The sequence below is a fragment of the Hirundo rustica genome, chromosome 3 (genome assembly GCF_015227805.2).
Source record: "Hirundo rustica isolate bHirRus1 chromosome 3, bHirRus1.pri.v3, whole genome shotgun sequence".
Lineage (NCBI taxonomy): Eukaryota > Metazoa > Chordata > Aves > Passeriformes > Hirundinidae > Hirundo > Hirundo rustica.
Genome location: NC_053452.1, coordinates 48,021,627 through 48,041,912, shown reverse-complemented (window position 1 = coordinate 48,041,912; position 20,286 = coordinate 48,021,627). Strand labels below are relative to the sequence as shown.

The window sequence follows — 20,286 nt, the reverse complement described above, 5'->3', positions numbered from 1 at the left end:
TGGCTGTCACTTGTCAACACATTTTAAAGCAAACAAACTATAGGGTCTTCCTGTGAGGAAAACCAGTGCTTGGCCTAGCAAGGTGCTTTGGGTGTAGAACCACGGTGAGCAACACTCGCTGTGAAACACGGCGGGGTGGGTTGGGCTTGGAGACAGCGCAGCCACCCAGCACAGCAGGGGCTGAGGGCAGCACCGCGACTAGCAGCAGCTGGAGCTGCACACAGGCACCCACGGTGCTCCTGTATAACACACCCTGGAGCAGAGGTATAAAACGGGCGACTTCACGGTGCGAACTGTGGTGTCCTACTTGCCCCCTGGCTGACAAAAAGAGCGTTCACCCACACCACAGACTCGCACAGGCCAAATGGTTGCCGGGTTGCTTTGTGGGGTTCCAACCCCTAGAGCCAAGCTGTGAGCACTGCGGGGAACCTCCTGAGAAGACACTGCTGCCGCAATAGCAGTTTTCATTGGCAGGACATCTGGGGAAGAAGCCTAAATAAATATCGGTTCTACCTCTTGCCGGAGCTGGCCGCAGAGCAGGTCTGCCTAGACGCGGCCCCCGTGAGGCAAGCGCTGCTGACGGCAGCCGTGGCCCAGCCAAAGTGCACAGAGGATTTTCAAGGAAGAGGAGACAACAGCCACATCCCGGCCACAATCGGGCTGCTCACCGCGCTAAGAGCACCAGACCAGCCGCTCGTACGGACGGAGCCATGCCCGGGCCCGGACCCGGACCCGCCCCGCGGCAGGCGAGGGCGAAGCCACTCGAGGGCGCGCCCTCCGTGGGCGGGAAGGCAGCGAGGACTCCTCCTCCTGCCCGGAGCGTCGGCGTGCCATGGGGCTGGGAGCGGGCCGGGCGGCTTAGCCCCGCTGCGGCCGGGAGCCATGCCCGCGGGGAACGGCACGGGCACCTCCAGCCGCCCGGAGCCCGCTCCCGAGCAGGCGGTGCCGGGCGAGCGGCCCCTCTTCAGCGCCGGCACCTACGAGCTGCTGGCGCTGCTGGTCGCCACCATCGGCATGCTGGGCTTGTGCAACAACTTGCTGGTGCTGGTGCTCTACTACAAGTTCAAGCGGCTCCGCACGCCCACCAACCTCTTCCTCGTCAACATCAGCCTCAGCGATCTGCTGGTGTCCGTCTTCGGCGTGAGCCTTACCTTCATGTCCTGCCTGAGGAGCCGCTGGGTGTGGGACGCCGCCGGCTGCGTCTGGGACGGCTTCAGCAGCAGCCTCTTCGGTGGGTGCTGGGGCCGCGGGCGCCGCCCGTCCCTCCCTGTCCTGCTGGGTCCGTCCTCTCCCGCTTCTGCCGGCGGTTCCGTCCCTCGTCCCCCGTCCCCCTTTCCCAACCGCCCCAACCGCTCCGCTCCCGCTTCCCAACCGCTCCGCTCCCGCTTCCCAACCGCTCCGCTCCCGCTTCCCAACCGCTCCGCTCCCGCTTCCCAACCGCTCCGCTCCCGCTTCCCAACCGCTCCGTCCCCGCTTCCCAACCGCCCCAACCGCCTCGTTCCCCTTTCCCAGCCGCGCCGTCCCCGCTTCCCGACCGCCCCAACCTGCCGCTCCCACGGGGCAGTCCGGCCCGGGGGGTGCAGTCGCCGCCCTGGTGGGGGAGGGGGGGGGGGGATGATGGAGCTGGAGCTTTTTGGTAAAAAAAGAGCTACAGTGCTGGAGAAACCGATCCGAAGCAAAAAAGAGAAAGTATTCGAGAATTGGTTTTTCGACGTCCCGCCTTTGCCTGTATAAGGTGTGATGGGACATTTAGGGAAAAGGGCGGCAGCGCTGTTAGAAGAGGTCTCGAGCTGACCGACTGATGCGCGGAATTCATGAACATAAACAACTTTATTTTATAGGAGGAAGCGCTGCATTCTGTGGATAAGGAGCACGTATAAGTCTGGGTGTAGGGTCAGCAGTGTTCCACCTCTGTGGAACAGGTGGAAAAGCCGCTCCCCAGCAGCCTTCTCAGTGTTGCGACTTGTCTGCTTATAAAGCTACTCAGTGTGTGGCAGTGCCTTGAATTTCTTTATCCATATGTGAAATTTGGTTACCATCTTTCAGTCATAACGGTGTCACAGTTGGGCTTTGGGAAACCACTGATTCCCGTGAAATTTTAGCACTGCAGAAGCAGTACTTGCACTCCATTTTCAAAACCTATAAGCTCTTCACTGATTTCCTTCCTCAAATGAATACATAGCCTTTGCAGAGGTCTGCAGAAGAATAGGTTGCAGTCCAGCTATGTACATGCAGCCTGTTAAAAGGAATATTGCATTTTCATTAACCAGTAAAGGATGCTGCAAAAGAAGAGACTCATGTTTCCAATGGTGAAAGTAAATGTTTGGCTAACCAGTAACGAAATCTGAAGCTCATGTTAGATACTTCTTCTTTTGGCAGAAGTGTATAAATTAGAGGTGGCTCACAATGCACCCACTGGACGTATATACATTGAAAATTAACTCTGGAGTGACACATTAAAGTCTTCAATAAGCTTTGTAGCTTTCCTGCATACATAACCTTTGTTTCCCATGGCTCTGTGGCCTGCATTTAGTGGGCTACTTTGTGAAGGTGCACGGTTGCTCATGCTTGATTTGACTACTGCTGCATAGTGCAGCAAAATTTTTATGTCTTGAAAGTTATGGTGGGTGCAGGATGTAGTTAATCATTTGTGCAATGTTTGGTACCAGATGATTTCTGCAGTGCACAGCTCTCAGACGTTTGTGTAGCTGTTGGTATCAGGGAAAATGCTAGAGAACCTCGCTGGCATAAGTTTCTATATCACTCAGCCTGTTCAAATTCTTGGGAAACTCAAGTACTTGTCTGCCAAACAGATGCTGTAAGGGGACATAAATTACAGTTTTGTTCCTACCTTTATCTCTTATATATTATACTTATTGTTTTTGATGGAGGCAATTTCCATATAGGTTCAAAAAATAAGGTATGTAGTAAGGGCAAAAAACCAGACTATAATAATCTCATACCATCTTTTGAAATAGTAGAAATAGAAACAATGAGGTATATAAATTGGCAAGGAAATTGCTTGATCACATGTGACTTTTAATATCTGTTTATTTTGAGGTGTGCTATATAATTTGTTACTATATTTACCTGCATCCCTCTATTTAAGATTTTTTTTTTCCCAAAGAAATGTAGGCAAATTCATGGGCCTTGTCTAGGGAGTAGTCAAGTTAGCATCTATGGTTTGTAAAATTACATCTTCCTGTGACTGGTCATGCTATGTTCCTCTTCCATAATGTGCTTCATTGGGAAGAACTTTTTTATTACTGTTATTATTAGAAAAGTGTGGGTTTGTGTGTAGCTGATCATATGGAAGTGGAGAGTAAATGCACAACTTAATGTTCAGGAATGCTGCCTTAGTTTACTTTTTTCAGCTGCTATGCAAAGCAGTCGGAAATATTAAACTTAGCTATCATAATTGAATGCTATTCTGATAAACTGATGTCTAATTTTAACCTCCACAGTATTGTTTTCATATTCTTATCTAGAAATAGCAGGATTGTTCTTTTTTGGTTTTGAAGAAAAGTGGTTCCCCACCTGCATAGGAAAGCAAGGGCATGTTAATGCTGAAGAAAAAGAAATTATAAATGATGCCCCTCAGGTAGCGTCATACTCTGTTTGCCATCTGGATTATCTGGATTATTTCTACCATGGCTTCTATTTTCATTTTGTAATGTGTTTATGGAAAAAAAAACCCAGTAATTTGAAGGTTTTTTTGTTTGTTTGTTCATATTTTATTGTTGTTTAGGGTTGGGTATTTTTTTGTTGTTGTTGTGTTTGTTTGTTTGTTTTTTGTTTTTTTTTCCTTTGGGGAATTTTTGGTGGGTTTTTTTCCCCTGCTTTTTATTTGGGTATTTTTTTGTTGTTTGTTTGTTTCCCTCCCTGATAGTGGTGGAGACATTGATTAAAGATTTCATTCAGAGTAACCAGATATTATAGTTATAAAAATACTTATAACAGCCCAAGTCACCTGTTATCTTGAGGTGATGGTGGTAGGAAAGTAATGTAATGGAAGTCTTACATGTGTATTACTTACAAGTGCTTCTGAAAGCATAACACTCTCCCCAGGAACATTTGGGAATACGAAGTACATTAGTTGATCAAAAAATATACAACATTGACAGCTTTGCAAAGTGAAATTCTTATTAACTAAGCAGAGTACCTACAGCTTTGCAATGTCCAGTTGCTCAGTAAGCCACAATGACAAAATAAAGTGGTGGTAGCTCTGATACCATGGATATGGGGTCTATTAAACCATAACAGATCACGTGAGGTTACTTTGTTGTGTGGCTATGTCCTGGGGTTGGACCCAGTCTGATTCATTTGAGATGAGATGACCAAAACCTCTTTATTTACAGCTTTGTGGTTTCATTCTTGGGTATTATCTTTTTGGGTATGATCATGGGAGCTTTCTGTGCCAGACCTTCAGGTCTGAAGGCTGTTCAGTCTTACTTTCCATCCTTATGCATCTTTTTTAATCAGAAGAACAGCCCCTAAGACCCAATACATGGTGTAAGTTGTTCTCTGCATGTGTTAGCTTATAAATGTGAGGCTCCCCAAGAGTAAATTCAGAACTAATTCTCAACAAATTTTAAAAATCACTTTCTTCCTAATTACTGTATTTAATCAGGAATCACATTGAAAATCATGATTCAGCAGCTTTATTTCAAATTATCACTTGTTGTTACAAGGTTTTTCCTCATACTGTTTTGAAAGCTGAGATTAAGGTATTTCTGTGTTTCTCTTAAGGATTTCAGTATGATGAAATACATAGGTGGCATTTATGCTTAAAATAAACTCGTATGCTTAAAATAAAATCTATGTTTTCAGAAGCCTTCATTACATAATAATGACAACTTCTTTCCCCCCTCACAGATATGAGGGCACTCTCTACACTTCTAATAATTTTGCATTGAAGAATTGATTTGTAAGAGTGCTTCTCATTTTGCCAGCCAGTTGGAGGTGTGTTAAGATCTGGAAAGACACTGTAAGCAGATGTTCACAGTCTGAAACTTTTAAGTTGAGAAGATGGCAGCAGAACTACAGATTGTCTGTCTAGGAATAAATGGCTGGTTTTTCTGTTCCTCACAGCAGTCTACTGCGTGATAACTTTATTGTGAGACAAGTCCATGTAGTAACATCTGCTCTTCAGTTGCACTGCACAGCTCAGAACATGATGTCTGTGCTACTGCCTATGTTTTCTGTGACTTGAAAGATTTTCATTGAGCCTTTAGAAGATGCAGAGACCTGCTTGCTGCAGTGCAAAACTGATCATTTTGATGAACATCTGTGCTCGTCACACAAATAATAGTCCCTATTTTCTTTTCCTCATTAGAGTCTGAAGTCAAGATAAAATTTAGGTACGTCTTCATAGCAGAGGCTGCAAGAAGGGCTTTTTTTCTCTACTACAAAGCCATTCTTATCACCTCATATATTAGTGTAGGGAAAATGACATAAATGATTACCTGACAAGTCTTAGTCTAAGCTTTTGTGACGTAGTTGTCTGTTTTAGACACTAATCCCCACTTAATTTTGTTTCACTGAGTTCCAGTGTTTATTTTGTTGCAGGTGATGTATCCTGGTGTGATATGATAGCTGCTTATCAATTAAAGTGACGTATTTATACCATAAGGGCCACCTTTCTATGGAGGTCATGTCTCTGCTGGCCCTACTGCATCTGCTACCCTCTCTTTATATAAAAAGCTTCTAACTCTTTCCCTGTCTGTAGTCAACCAAGCTGTAAGTAGTAGAGATCAGTGTAATCTCTTTATCTGATTTAGCAATACAACTCATATCTGGGAGGTGTGCTGTCTATCACTGACAGCATAGCTTTTTTGATTATGATTCCTAGAGAAGTCACCTGACAGCTAAACATACCCAAAAGTCTTGGTTAGCAGACATAGATATTTTTTTTCTTCAGGTAAGAGGGTGATTGTGAAATACAGCGTGAGGGCGTCACTATCTTTGTGTATACCTGCTGAGTTTTCACAGATATTCAAGGGGTTTTTTTGAATGACAGTGACTGTCAGAAGGTGATGTGCACAGGAGAAATTTGTGTACTGCTCACCCCCAGGAGGTGGGTGTCTGCTTTAATGCCTTCTGTACGTAGAAATAGGCCCTGAGCGTTTTGAGGTAAGCTGGTCTTATCATGTGGAGCATGCACACATAACCCCTCAAGCATAAATCATTTCAGCTAAAAATAATGGTAGCTAAACCATTGGCCAGTACTGGTGTTCTAACACCTTTTAAGTTTAATTGTGCGAAGAGAGAAAGGAGTGGAAAAACTGGTTGATAACAGGAATGGTCTTGAGGAACATGCACCAAAACTCTTTATTGACAGACGATTGCATAGTCAGGGTGTACTCTGGGGTAGGCTTTATATCATTAAACTTTGCCATTGAAAGGCTACTGTTACTGAAGTGTGGTTAGAGACCTCTGTCTTTCCTAACTGCAAGCTGTTTTTGTCAGGGCAAAACAACAACAACACTGCCATATTTTAATGTCAAATTAATTAAAAGTATTATGTCCCTTCTGGAAAAATTACCATTGGTATGCAGCAGCTAGATCTCGGTGAGCTACCAAATCAGTTTGGAAATCTGGGTGTATACTCCATTCCAGTAATGTGAACTAGAGGATGGGAAATATTGTAAAGAGTTTTACAGATTGTACTCTTCTGTGAAAAGCTACCGTGTATACAGCTGAGGTTCTTTTATTTGTTTGTTTCAAGGCAAGCTGATACCACCACCACCACCCCCACCAAACACTGAAGAAAGGATTAATTGCTTGAGAGTGTCTTGTGGTGCTGGCTTCAGTTACAGCCTGTTCAGCTAAGGCTCTTCCCTGCACAGTGACAGTGATGTCCTGTGCCACCCTCTTGCATTACCCATGTATGTTATATGCACTGATTTAATCTCACTAAAAGCATTTTCTATTGTTACTCAGCAGATAGTTTTAGGATCTGGTGTTACAATTAGCTGGAGGCTAAATCAGCATGCTTTCAGCTTTAGCTTTTTTTTTTTTCCCCCGAGTGAGTTAATCACTTGGAATATTGAATTTGGAAGAGGTGATTTATTTCACTATAATTTTAGAGGGCAGCTACATATAAAATATACTTGAAGTCTGTTATGTCTAAGAGAAGTAGTTTTTCACCTATCAAGATTTGATTGCAGATGTTAAAATTGCTTGAAAAATTAGAAGTGACACATAGCTGGTGCCTAAAAGTTATTGTAATGCCTAGTTGTTGAATTCAAATAGGCTGGTTATATATTTTGTAGTACAAAACTAGAGAGTGCAATAACACCTTTTCTTGCCATGGACATGAAGTTGCTTCTACTAAATTGCTGCTATCTAGTTTTTTAGATGTGAAAAGAGGTGAGGAGCGATTGCAGAAGGGTGGCTTTCTTCTGTGATTAGGTATTCAAAATAGTAATTCAGCATTTGAATGTAAGGCAAGGATTAATTGATATAGAAAACAATACAGCCTTTGACAGAAGCCATGGTCTGTCTCAGAAATGGATCTTATTTGCTACATTATGCTGCAGGTGCTCCGTAGAGGTGCTCAGTCTTTGGGAATATTTGATATAACCTCTGACCAAATTATAGGCCATGCTTGGTGCAGGGGCTCAATGTGAAAATAAGATGTATCTTGCATGGAGGGGGCAGAAGCTGTTGTGATTGTTCAAACTTGTTGAGACAAACTCTTCATTTCTGAAGGCACTGCAATGTTTTTCTTCTAATTAAGGATTATAAAGTCAGACTATACACATTGTATGGTATAACGCAGTACAGCTTAGCCGTGTTTTGCAGTCTTCTCTGTGATGACCTACACTATGCAGATTGAAGTATTTAATGATGTATCCAGAACTGACTCCTGGAAAAGCCCAGAATAGGGAAGAGATAATTATCACATATGGTACATATTCAAATCTACATTAAATGCAGTATTTCAGTAGGAAAACAAAACAAAATGGAAAAAATGAGAATTTTCTTCATAAACATCCAAATAACAAGAAGTAGCTTGTCACTGCTCCCTGATTCTGTGTGGCTGGTTGCTGGAGGAGTTGCAACACAGAAAGTGCAAACTAGTGGCTTAAACAAGAAGACACTTCAGTTTTGCTACATTTATCTGCAGCTTCAATGGAAATAACCCCCCTCTGTGCTGGGGTAATTGCCCAGGCTTAAATCAGAGCTAAAACTAGCAGCAGTTCCTAAACACAAAGAGTGTTTATGTTTACAATCAGCACTTACAGATAGGGGTATTGTCTGAGATGAAAGTCTGTGTATCAGACATGCAATCTCTGTAAACGCTGGGCAGTAAAGCCTTTACATTGAGTAAAGTCTTTCTGAAAGAGTGAATTGCTGGTAGAGTAAATCAACCCTCTTAGGTCTTAGCCTTGAATCAAAATATGTAGATCTCCACTAGCTAAAGGAGCATAACAAAATATGTATCAGATGAGAGGTAGAAATTGGTTTGAAATGCGTATTTTTGCTGGGGGGGTGGGGATGGGGCTAATAGCTGAACAATAACCATTATGGCTTTCTGTAACAGATTTGGTTTTTTAATCAGCACACATTTCATCATATTAAGATATGCAGCTCACTCAGGATGAAATTTAATAAATTCCAGAAAAGCTTCTGTAGAGGAGTGGGGGCAGGGAGAGAAGTAAAATTCAGCATTTTCCTCTGCACTAGGCTACAGAAACTGAATGAAACAGAAGACAGAGCCATATGCATGCATAAATCATATGTATCTTATGCTGTGACCTGCATTGCCTGCCTCATGTCTGTGTGCTGCCAGACACTCCTTGAATGCCAACAGAAGAGGGATTTGCATTTTGGTGCATACTGTGCAACAGGCTGTCCAAGGTCCCATTTACAGTTCAGGGAGGAAAATTCAAGTATGTCTTTCAAGAGCAGTGCTTTCAGACTGAAAGGGGCTTGATCGAACATTGTTCAAATACCTGTGTGCACATACTGATTTTTAGAGGTATTGAGCATCCTATGACTTTCTTGAGAATGTCAAGGACTCAGTAAATTATTGCCTGTGAACACCCGTACTTTCAGCCAAGCATGTGTGCTTTCGATTACTTTGTCACAGGTAGAATTCAGCACTCATAAAAGGGATGGGGAAGTATTAAGACCACACAGGGGCATTAGTCATTGAATATCATTCAATGAAGGAGGGGGGTAAGGAGCAAAAGGTTAATTTAGATATTCTGACTCATCATCCTGAGGAGCTGCTCTTTCTCTTCACTGATCAGACAAAGCTGCAGTGCACTACATAAGCAAACTGAGCCTTTAGTTGATTGATGTGATTTTCTTCCATAAGCATGTCTGCGGATGACTATCATAATTGTCAGGTAAACTTCTGTAATTCCTAATCTCTGAGTAAGAGAAATGGAAGGGAACTTGTTGCCTTACCTTGTGTTCTGGAAGAGGATTGCATTTGACTGAATAAAGTACTTACCTGAGCCAGTGTAAGTACAGAATAGTACCTATAAAATCCTGTAGTCATTTTCTAATGCCTGATAGTATTTTCCTTGGATATACATTGTTCAATGTATTTTCAGTATGTTAGGTCACAAAAAAGGGCGTGAAGGATGACTTTTCAACTTCATTAAAAACAAACAAACAAACAAAAACCACAAAAAACCCAATGAAACACCAACGAACCCAACCTTGGGTCTTTGGAAGCCTTCTGGCCCAAATTTGCTAGTCTGATTTCAAACTATGAAAGTGAAATTCTACAGCAATTATTTGTACAAGGAAAAAAATCCCACAAAACTAAATGTGAAAGGTTATTGCACAGCTGACAATATTTTTGTGACATCTTTTTGTGATGCAGGTTTAAAGATAACTAGAAAAAAAAAAATACAAAAAATTGTTTCCTTGCACATTTTCTTTTAGAGTGGGAAATTCTCTTAAGAAAGCTTTCTAAGATCACCTCTTATAAAAAGGGAATCCTTTAATAACTGCAGCATAAAATAACTTTCTTAGAATCCTAAAGGATATCCTACTGTGACATACTTGGTTAATAAGAAACTGCTTTTGCTGTTGAATACCTTTACAGAGGCTATGTGTTGCTCTAGATTTTGTTACTCTTAGTTGTCTTCCTAAAATCCATGTTGCAGGTCCTTCTGTGCTGTTGTTAATTTATCTTCAATAAATGTTTATCCTTTTTTCAAAGTAAGATCAGATTTCTACTGAGTATAAAATGGTTGTTCTCTCTTTGGTATTGAAATCTGCAGTTAAACTTCTTAGAGCTGTATACATGCACGTTATGGCACATATGAATGTACTTGGAGAAATTAAGTGCTGTGCAAATGCATGAAAAACTACTTGTGCTTTGTATTAGATAAAATATGTACAGATTTAGACAAAGATATCTGTATAATCTCACAGAATGCTGTGAAATACACCCTTTTGTTGTTTAAGAGCTTGAATCGAGGACTGAATCATAACACATTACAGGTGTCTGGCAGTTGCCTGATGGGCAGTTTGGTTTTTGATCATCAAGTGTTACAGACCATTGAAATAGAAATCCTTATATTTTATTCAAGACAGAAATGCCTTGGCTTCATAAAATTATAAAAGTGTCTGGATAGGGTAATACTGAGATCTGAAGATAATGTGTGATTTCTGTCATGTTAATGATTGTGTACGTGGTTTGAGGTGGACAGAAAAGGAATGGAGTGCATAAATAAACAAGGACTGAATTTTTATGAAAGCAGCAAGATAGGAAAGGACACTCAAAATAATGGAATAGCTTTCAGGTATTCCCTCAGCAATGTAATGCTTTGTCTTCCTGGTTCTTCTTGGAATGCAGAAACTTCTAGGATATCTTAAAATAAATTGGAATTATTCTAGTAATTTTGTTCAGATTAAAGGTGCACATCTCTGCTTTCAGTTGCTGAAGGCTTTCTTTAATTTCTGTCTCAACTCTCAATAAGTTTCTAAGAGATTTTTTTATTTGATTGATTAATTTGATTATCTCTGTTTTATATGATAGCTTTTTCTTTTAAAAATCCTAAACAACAACAGCCAAAGGAAACCACAAACCCCAAAGGACTGTATGTATAACAACAACAAACCCTACAGCAATTGCCAGTAGAAAAAGCCCCAGACCTAGGACCATGATGCCTATCTTAATGAAGTAGTGTTTAGGAAGAAGTATTGGCTTGGTCGCTTTTGGTCTTGTCCCACTTCTTAGCCATTGTCCATCATGGCTAAGATGGACAATGGCTAAGATGTACATCTGACATCATAAAGCAGACATCAGCATCCTACTCTGAGTAGTTTGAAGTTGGTGATTCTGTTTGGCTTAGCAGTAAGTGAGTAATGCACAAAAAATGTTATTGTTGTTAGATTTATAATATGAGCCTGGTCATTTTGAGTTAACCTGCTACCAAAGGAAACATTTATCAAGAGGAGTTCAGTCCAGTCTACAGTATTTGTGAATAATTTCATTGATCTTCTTTATTTTTTTACAGGAATTGTTTCAATTATGACTCTTACTGCTCTCGCCTATGAACGCTACATTCGGGTGGTCCATGCGAAGGTGATTGACTTCTCTTGGTCTTGGCGGGCTATCACATACATCTGGCTGTACTCACTGGCCTGGACTGGAGCACCTCTTTTGGGCTGGAACAGATACACACTGGAAATTCATGGATTAGGTTGCTCAGTGGACTGGAAGTCAAAAGACCCCAATGATACCTCCTTTGTGCTCCTTTTTTTCCTTGGCTGTCTGGTAGCACCTGTTGGGATCATGGCCTACTGCTATGGCCATATTCTGCATGCAGTAAGAATGGTAAGTTAGTTCAAATAAGACTTCCCTTAATGTAATATTATCAGTGAAAAATGTTGAAGCTGTATATTAAGGTTGGATCCAAGCCAAATTTGCACTCTCACTCTCCTTTTAAGCTTTTGAATATTTGATGTTCATCCATGTCGGGTATCACTTAAATAGGTTGTAGGATCGGGAGATGAACCAGCCTAGAGCTACTGAGGTCTATTTGTTTTGTGGTTTTACTGGGGGGAAGTAGGAAACTGCTTATGTTTACTAATCCACATCAGATCCTCACCTGAAAATTCAATCCAAATCCTTTGTATGAGAAAGTGTTAATGATTCATATTCTGGGGGTAGTTAGTTTGGACCCGTTCAAGTTTGTGGTCAACATTATTGGCACAATGGACAATTTGTGGAGTATGTTCATGTGCATTTCCTATATTGTCCTTATTTTATGACTCTGGTAACATGGGAACATGCTGCCTAGTATTCTGCTTTGCAGATTTCATAATTTTAGGGCCATGAACTATGTGACAAAGCAGTACAGAGAAATCTATTCATGAATTGTCTTTTCTCTACAAATGTTTTTCACAAATCTACAGGGCTGTCTAACTAGTCAGACAAAGTACCACTAATGCAAACTGAACTTGCTTATGCAATAGCTGAGGGCTTGTTATTTTTTCTAACATACTTATAACTGCTTTGTGAAATCTCTGGATTTGTTTATTTTGGGTTGGTTTGGTTTTTTTTTTTTTTTTTTTTCCCTAGTAGATTGGCTATTTTATTTTTTCTTGTATTTTTACACTTAATGGAGAGAATAGAAGTCTGAGAAACATGACGTAAACTTCCGGAAGAATTATGGTTTAAAAGATAAGATGTTTGGTGTCTGTGTCTTAAACTAAAAGAGTGAGTCAGTTATTTATAAATAAATGTAGAACTATTCAGGTTCAAGTAAAACATAAAGCTATTTTATTTTACTATTTTTTTCTCTACAGCTTCGTTGTGTAGAAGATTTCCAGACAGTTCAGGTGATCAAACTTCTAAGATATGAAAAGAAGGTGGCTAAAATGTGTTTCTTGATGATCTCCACGTTCCTTATTTGTTGGATGCCCTATGCAGTGGTGTCCCTCTTGATTACATATGGCTATAGCAACCTTGTAACTCCAACAGTAGCTATCATCCCATCTTTTTTTGCCAAGTCAAGCACTGCTTATAATCCAGTTATCTATATCTTCATGAGTAGAAAGGTAGGTACTTTAAAGGTTTTCTTGTTTGAATTATTAGTAGCCAGTATCACAGTTGTGTAATGTAGGTCTGATATACTTTAACCTGAAAATTTTTTTTAAAATTTCAACAGCTAGGATAAATGGTAATAATCTAGAAGAAATAAAAACCCCTGATAGTGCTTTAATACCACCAGATTAGAAATTTAATTTGCTTATATGTGAATTCAAACATTTAACTCACATGAAAGGGATCGGAAAAAGTGTCAGGGTTTAAATGTCTAGTTTTTACAGTTTACCTGTGAAATGGACTGCTGCTAGAAGACCTCATCCGAATCACTCCCTTACCACAGGAGAACTCCATCAGAGGAAGTTTAGAATAATCAGTGTCTGTTTTTTAGGAATAAAAAACCTTGCCTCTGAATTCTATGTTATAGCAACACAAGGACTGAAACTGGAAGTGTAGCATGCACATTGTAAACTTCTGAAACCAAGATTCTATAAAGATATCTGGTGTTTAGTAGAATCCCTTGACAAAGGGTAAAAACCATGAATGATTGCTGGAGTGGTTTTGCTGTGTTTTCCTTACCTTTGAACCCATTATAGAGGTGGGATTTTCTGTGGTTTCCTACACTGGCTTGCAGTTGCCAGGCAGCAGCCTGTAGGGACAAGGCAGCCCAGGCAGCGGGTCCCATCAGCCACGCAGGCAGCCAAGCAAAGGCTGAGTGCAGCTCAGCTCAGGACTGAGGGCAAGGGGGAGCTTAAATGTTTTCCTGAGTAAAGGCAGGAGGCCTTCAGTGTGGCATCTTGCAGTTCTTCCCCTACAGTTCATTTCGCAGCAGGCTGATCCACAGCTACATGGCTGCACGATATCAGTTATCCTGCATATGGGAAGCTAAAAACAGTCACATTCAAAAAGGCTTTTTCCATAAAGTGACTTTTTAAATACATTGGCACTGACTCTGTACCTAATTATCAGGCTGAGTATCTTATCTGAAAAACATTTTGTGGGTTCTGATACTGTCCTGGTTTAGGGTAGTTTTGGGAGGAATAGGGTGCCTCTGGGAAGCAAACCCAAACGGCCCCTCCCTGAATCGGTCTGGGAAAAAATCTCCTTAGAGAAAAGTGGAAAAAACTATATATTTAACAAACAAAGTGCCCAAAAGCATAAAGAATGAATAATATGAAACAATAAAACCTCTTGCTGCTCTGACGAGAGATGGCAAAATTGATGAAGTCCTTGCCATGGGTTAGCTTGGCTCGCTCATTCTCTTATCAGTTCCTCCTCAGTCTCCTATTAGTGTTGGATAATGCCATCCTGGGCCCCGGTGGGCTGCAGGTGTGAGCTCCCGACGTTCTTCTGGGTCTTTCAGTCCAGAGCAGGTTTAAATAGTCCCAAGAAAAAGGGGAAAAAAAAATCCAAAACGACAAACCCAACAAAACAGTCCAGGTAACTTCTCTGCCTCAGCTAGCTAAAAAATAACTAAAAGCACATGAGATCTTTGTCCCACTGTCTGTCTCTGCTGAAGATGACACAGTCCAGGAGTGGAATGTGGAGGAGTCAGGCAGTTTTGGCAAACAAACTGTGCGCTGCTTCTTTACCTCTCTTTGCTCTCAGAACCAGTCTTAAAGGTACAGAACACAATAGCCAACACAAACAGAACAGATGACTGGGGATACAAGCATCATGAAGTTACCCCAGGACAGATACCCAGCAGCAAACCAGACTTGTACCAGGTATAATGCCAGTAAAGACACAGCCAGGATAAGTATCAACCATCTGAACATGCTTATTCGAGATGTATTGTGAAGTATTTTTCTCTTCCCTCCAATTCTAGATTAGGACCAAAATGATAGTATTTTTGCTTAGTTTTTTTTTTTTATTATTTTACCCTCAGAAGGATTCCTAAAACAAGTTCTCTATAATAGACTTCCTTTATCTGACCTGGTTCTACCATGCTTGTACTTTCTAACTTCTTTGCTGCTCTGAGGTAGACCATTACCTCTGAAGTTGTCAAGGCTTCCACACAACCATCCTTTCTCTGAGATTATCCTTCTATGAGATCTTGTAATTAGCTAGATTCCTTTCCCTACAGGACAGACCTATTGCCTTCCTTGTGTCAGAGTAGGATTACTTTTCCACAGCAAAACCTTGTTCCAACTTGGCATGTCTGATTGCTTCTTGCGTGATATCTGGGAAAATGGAGGCACTGGCCATGCAGGATAATACAGAGTAATCCTTAACACAGTTGAATGGAAGGCTGTTTAAAAAAGATGTCCTACCCCCTTTTCAGAGAAAAGGTGCATTATTTCCACCTGCTCCTGGATGTTTGCTGTATTTGGAGTTTTTGTTGTTTTCGTTTTGGGGTTTTGTGATATTTTGGTTGGTTGAAGTCTTCTTCATACATTCCAAGTCCTGTTACAGGTTATTAAACAAAGGGGATGTTATCCTCTTATTTTGTGTAAAACCAGAGTTCTTCCCCAAAGGATCATATTTGAGCTTTAAATGTGTGCAGACATAGAACTACTGAATGATTGTATCCTTCAACCTTCATACCTGGGTCTTTGTTTTGTTGAAGGGGAGACTATAATTAGAGAATTAATACAGTGCTACTACTCAAATTTCCATTCTATGTGCTGGTGTGAGCTTTTACTGAGTGTCTCACATATTTAGTCACACAATAGAACAGACGTCCGGTCTCACAGGCAGTTGCTAGTTAGCTGAAAGACTTCTGTTCCATCCATGGGGACTTCTGTGTTACTAACCATCGAAATTTCATTTTACATCTCTGACATTAAATGTGTTTGTTAAAAATCCAGACCCTGCAGTTACTTAAAAGAAAGAAAACATCCCTTTGTATCCCCTTCCTCACGTTGTTCCTTTCCTCTGTATCCTGCTGTGAAGTGCTTGTGAGAATATTCTTTCCCTGCTGGATCTGATGTGTGATTTTTGAATATGGAAACAAAACCTATAGCACACTTTGGAACCTAGTCCTCTTGTCTTTTGCAGATGTTGTAGCTGGTAAATTATTCAGTTGCATTTCAGTGCCCTCTGTTGGCTCAGTGATCCTATTAAGATGTAGAGAAACAAAGTACTCACTACAAAGGCACCATGTTATTTTGAGTCATTTACAGTACTGTGCCCTTCACTTGCTTGTAGGTGAAAGTGAATGCTTAGGAAGCTGAACATCATTCTGTTTATTCTCTCTTGCAGTTTCGACGCTGCCTTTTGCAACTCCTGTGCTTTCGCCTGATGAGATTCCAGAGGACAATGAAAGAGACACCAGCAACAGGGAGCGACAAACCAATACGACCAATAGTTATGTCTCAGAAAGCAGGGGACAGGCCAAAGAAGAAAGTGACTTTCAGCTCTTCCTCTGTCATTTTTATTATCACCAGTGATGACACTGAGCAAATAGATGACAGCAGTAAATACAATGAGGCAAAAGTCAATGTCATCCAAGTAAAGCCATTGCAGGGATGAGTTGAAAAGACATGAGAATGAGATGGATTTCAGCTGCTGGACTGTTGAGGCTGGAGACTGGTTTCAATGGCAGTGCCTGTGGGCTGCCAAAGGAAACCACATTCTTAAGCTGTGAAATACTGAAGGGGTTCAGCATCTGAAGCTCTCCAAGTAGTTCACTTTTGGTCACAGTATGGAAATCTCTTCTAGAATTGTTGATGGATGTCATTACTCTGAATTTTCTTAAAGCATGTTTTATGATTGCTGTTCAGAACTTTTGGTATTTTAATGTTTTCTGTATATTCAGCCTTCAGTGAATAATTAAATGGATCTTATTTATATAATTTTATTCTTAGTGAAATATTTTTTTCCCCATCTGTCATGGGTTGGCACAGTTTGGTTTTTAGTTAGGGAGAAATGTGAGTGGTTTTCCCTTTCAGGACCTTGGAATTGTTTTAGAAAGGACAGGGACCTATCAGAAGGCTAGTTTGGGGTATTGGCATCTGTTTTGACCGCTGAGAATGTCAAATGTGACAATGGGAAGTACCCTGATTTTCTGCAGGTCAGCCCTTTTCCTCCTGGTTGGCTGAACAGGTAACACCAAGGTGGGCCTGCTGCTCCCCCTCTCCTTTGGTGGGATAAGCTGGCTCCGAGGGCTGGCCGGGCTCCATCAGCAGGGGAGGAGAGGTTGCAGCTTAATAGCAACTACTTTTCCAACTTCCCTGGAGCCCCCAGAGCAGGGAGAGATCTCTGTCCGGCCCCTGACAACAGCAGCAGGAGAGAGACTGCAGCCCGGGGCAGAGAGCACATGGCCACTGCAGGCCTGGGCAGATTTAACCCTTTCCTGGCAATGTGAATCTTCCAAGGCCTAACCCTTCCCTGAGAGAGAGAAGAAAGGGACAGAGTGGATGTAGAAAAGACACTGCATGAAGTCAGTGGAAGAAAAGTGAAAGAACTGATAAGATTATTAGAAGAGGGATTGAGGATGTTTACGTTTTTAGCCAGACTTCTCTGGGGTAGACTATGGAGAAATGGACTATTTCTTGTAGCATCTTAATGTTGTTTTGGGGAATGCTGGTTCTAATCAAATTAGGGATTGATATGCTTGAGATTTAGGTGAGAATCTCAAAACCCCTCGGTCCTGGGGTAAAAGGAAGTCTCAGCCTTTGAGATGAAGATGATTTTTGAGAGAAAGTGATTTGAAGCCCTCAGCTTCTGTGGTGAAAGGAGGTCTATATGTTTTTTGAGATAGGGACGATTTTAGAGATAGAAGAAGGGAATCCTTGTTTTGTCCTAGAAGAAGCACTCTCAGACAGTACCCCAGATACACTGAGAGGCCCATGAGTAGCCAGGGGAAAGGCTGCTAATGACTGGGACTGCACAATCTGCAAAAACTCCAGATGTTTGAAGATTTGTGGCATTGGGAGCCACAAGACTGTTGTAGTCTTGATGAAAGATTATGTTTAAATGGTGAAACTGACTGAAAATCATAGGTTGCATCTCTCTTATGTTGTTTTGTAGGAGTTAATAGTTTGTACGGGGAGGGAAGAATGTTTTGAAGTTTTGTTTTGGGGTTTTTTTTTTCCAACTTTTCCATTCTTTTAGTATGTGTTAATAAAACTATTTGTTTATTTTTAAGCTTAGGCCTGCTTTGCTTCCTCCTGATCTTCTCTCACAAAAAGAGAATAAACACTAAGACCACTACATTAAATTTGGCAACGCGAATTTAGCAAGCGTGAAACCTCTACACCACCAACTAGGACATGATCTGATATTGTAGCTTGTTGGGTACAGCTTGAAGGGAAGTAGTAGAACCTGAGGAAACAATAGTATTTCAGTGTTTCAGCTGACCTTTCTAAAGATCAACTACAGAGTTTGTAAAGAGAAACTACCCACTGTTCATATTTATGAAGGTAAAATATGAGTAATTAACAATAACAGTGTGTGATTCTTTATTAGTTGATGTACAACATATTACGTGATGTACAACCACACTGACAATCATGTAACAATGTATGAAAACTAAACACTAGAAATTGTGGTAAATTTCTTATCTTAGGTACTCTGTTTGAAGTGCAGTGAAGTGAGCTGAAACTTCATGACATGATTTTCATTGAAATAGTGAGAATTCGTTTCCTTTGATGAAAGGAAATGAAACAAGAAATCAATGAATGAAGTGAAAAGACAAATAAAGGAAATATAAGGAAGTGAAATGAAATTGATAAAAAAAAAGAAAATTCTTAGGAGAAGTTAAATTTTTGAAATGGATTGAAATCAAGTGCAGTAAAATGAATCAAAACTTCATGAAGTGATACTCACTGAAAGTGTGAGTTTTCATTTCCTTTTGTGAAATGCAGACATTTCATCACAGCAGGGTGCTGAGATTGCTCACTCTATACCTTTGGAATCTGGGCTAGCCATGGTGATGGAGACCACAGCAGCAGCACAAGTTGCCGTTAGGGTTTGGGTTAGGGTTCAGAGAGCTGCAAAAGTGTACAGCTCCAGGAAACCTGGGGCTGGAAAAGGCATGCCAAGGCAATCCTGACAGGGCACCAATTTTGCTATTTCCACATCCTTCTAATCTGGACCTCCCATGGTGATCAGAAACTCGGCCCCAGCAACAAGATGCCATTAAACCTAGAGTTGGGGTTAAGAGAGGAAAAGAGCCTAGAGCTCCAGGGACGCTGGGGCTGGAAAATGCACACCAAGAGGATGATGGTAGGGGCACAACATTGCTGCCTTCATGCCTTGCAGATTAGGGCCATAAATGGGGATGGGCACCTCAGATACAGCCCCAAACTTGCTAAAAGGTTAGTGTGAAAAATCTGAAAATCTGAAATGAAGTGAAAAGAATGGAATGGAATGAAATGACTGAAACTTCGTAAAATGATAGTCATTGAAATTTTGAGATTTCATTTCCTTTCAGGAAATGAAGATTTTTTCATTATGAGATTAAAAAGTGTTGAGCCAGCAATTTGGGCACCCTGCTGTGATGTCCTTGCAATGCCTTTTTGGGTGTCAGTGTCCCTGGAGCTGTAGGTTGAATTAACAACCTAAAACTAAGTTTTTTGAACTGTTTGTGGTAACTTTTTCATGTAGCTTGTCATTGGCTTTGTGAGTATGGCTCTGTGAAGTTTGTGTGCTGCAGTCCTATTTGCTCATCTTTTAAATATAACTATTTTCTGTACTTACTGCAGCACTGTTTCAAAATTCACACACCCTGCTATGGGATTTAATGGTTGCAACTGTCAGCCTTTGAGTAGCATCAGGTTATTCACAGTTTTGTCATATTTTTAAAGACTGGATGTCCATCTTTGGTCTATTCTGGTGTTGTCACAACTGGAAAATTTATTACAGTGTAGATGGAAAGAGTGATGCTGGACCTTTCTCTCCCACTACAGCCAATGAATGATGGTTAGAATTAGTGTTTGAACAATTAGCTGCTCATTGAGTAACAGAAGTGCAGACTAAGAAATCGGAGAAGGAGAAAGTGAGAAGGACAGAAGGATGAGAAGGGATGAGCAGGGTATATAATTAATGAAGATTTTTAATAAACTAGTTGGTAAGAACATTCATGATCCTGTCATGCAAAGGGAAATTACGGGTGTGATAAGTACCATGATAACCTCAGAGCCCATTAATCCTAAGGACGTTTCATTGATTTTATGCATTAATAGAAAAATACACATAATTATTTTGCTAAAATACTATTTTAAAATCTGTGAATGCAGAAGCCTCAGTTTACTTGTTGCCTCCCAGCACCTGGTGTGTCAAGACTGTTGGGAGGCATTTCAGCATCTCCATGCTAGGGG

The 20,286-nt window shown here is 41.1% G+C and overlaps 2 protein-coding genes across 5 annotated transcripts in view; one reads left to right on the top strand and one right to left on the bottom strand.

Moving 5' to 3' along the window:
- The window catches only part of WDR64 (WD repeat domain 64), a 68,005-nt gene extending 67,243 nt beyond the window's left edge, over positions 1-762 (bottom strand). For 2 of the 3 annotated variants that reach the window (XM_040060222.1, XM_040060225.1), the window contains exon 1: positions 514-747. The gene's annotated coding sequence lies outside the window, so the exon portion shown is untranslated. Of the gene's footprint in view, positions 1-513 lie in introns of all 3 variants that reach the window. The other variant, XM_040060224.1, reaches the window with a different exon arrangement.
- On the top strand, positions 215-16,818 carry OPN3 (opsin 3). 2 transcript variants are annotated; one of them, XM_040060227.2, is made up of 4 exons: positions 215-1,231; positions 11,490-11,809; positions 12,784-12,816; positions 16,226-16,818. In XM_040060227.2, exons 1-4 carry the CDS (start codon positions 883-885, stop codon positions 16,493-16,495), a joined length of 972 nt encoding a protein of 323 aa, XP_039916161.1. In that variant the 5' UTR covers positions 215-882; the 3' UTR covers positions 16,496-16,818. The 2 variants fall into 2 exon arrangements, with proteins under 2 accessions (XP_039916161.1, XP_039916160.1); XM_040060226.2 differs by having other exon boundaries at positions 227-1,231; positions 12,784-13,035.
- Positions 16,819-20,286: the final 3,468 nt, after the last annotated feature.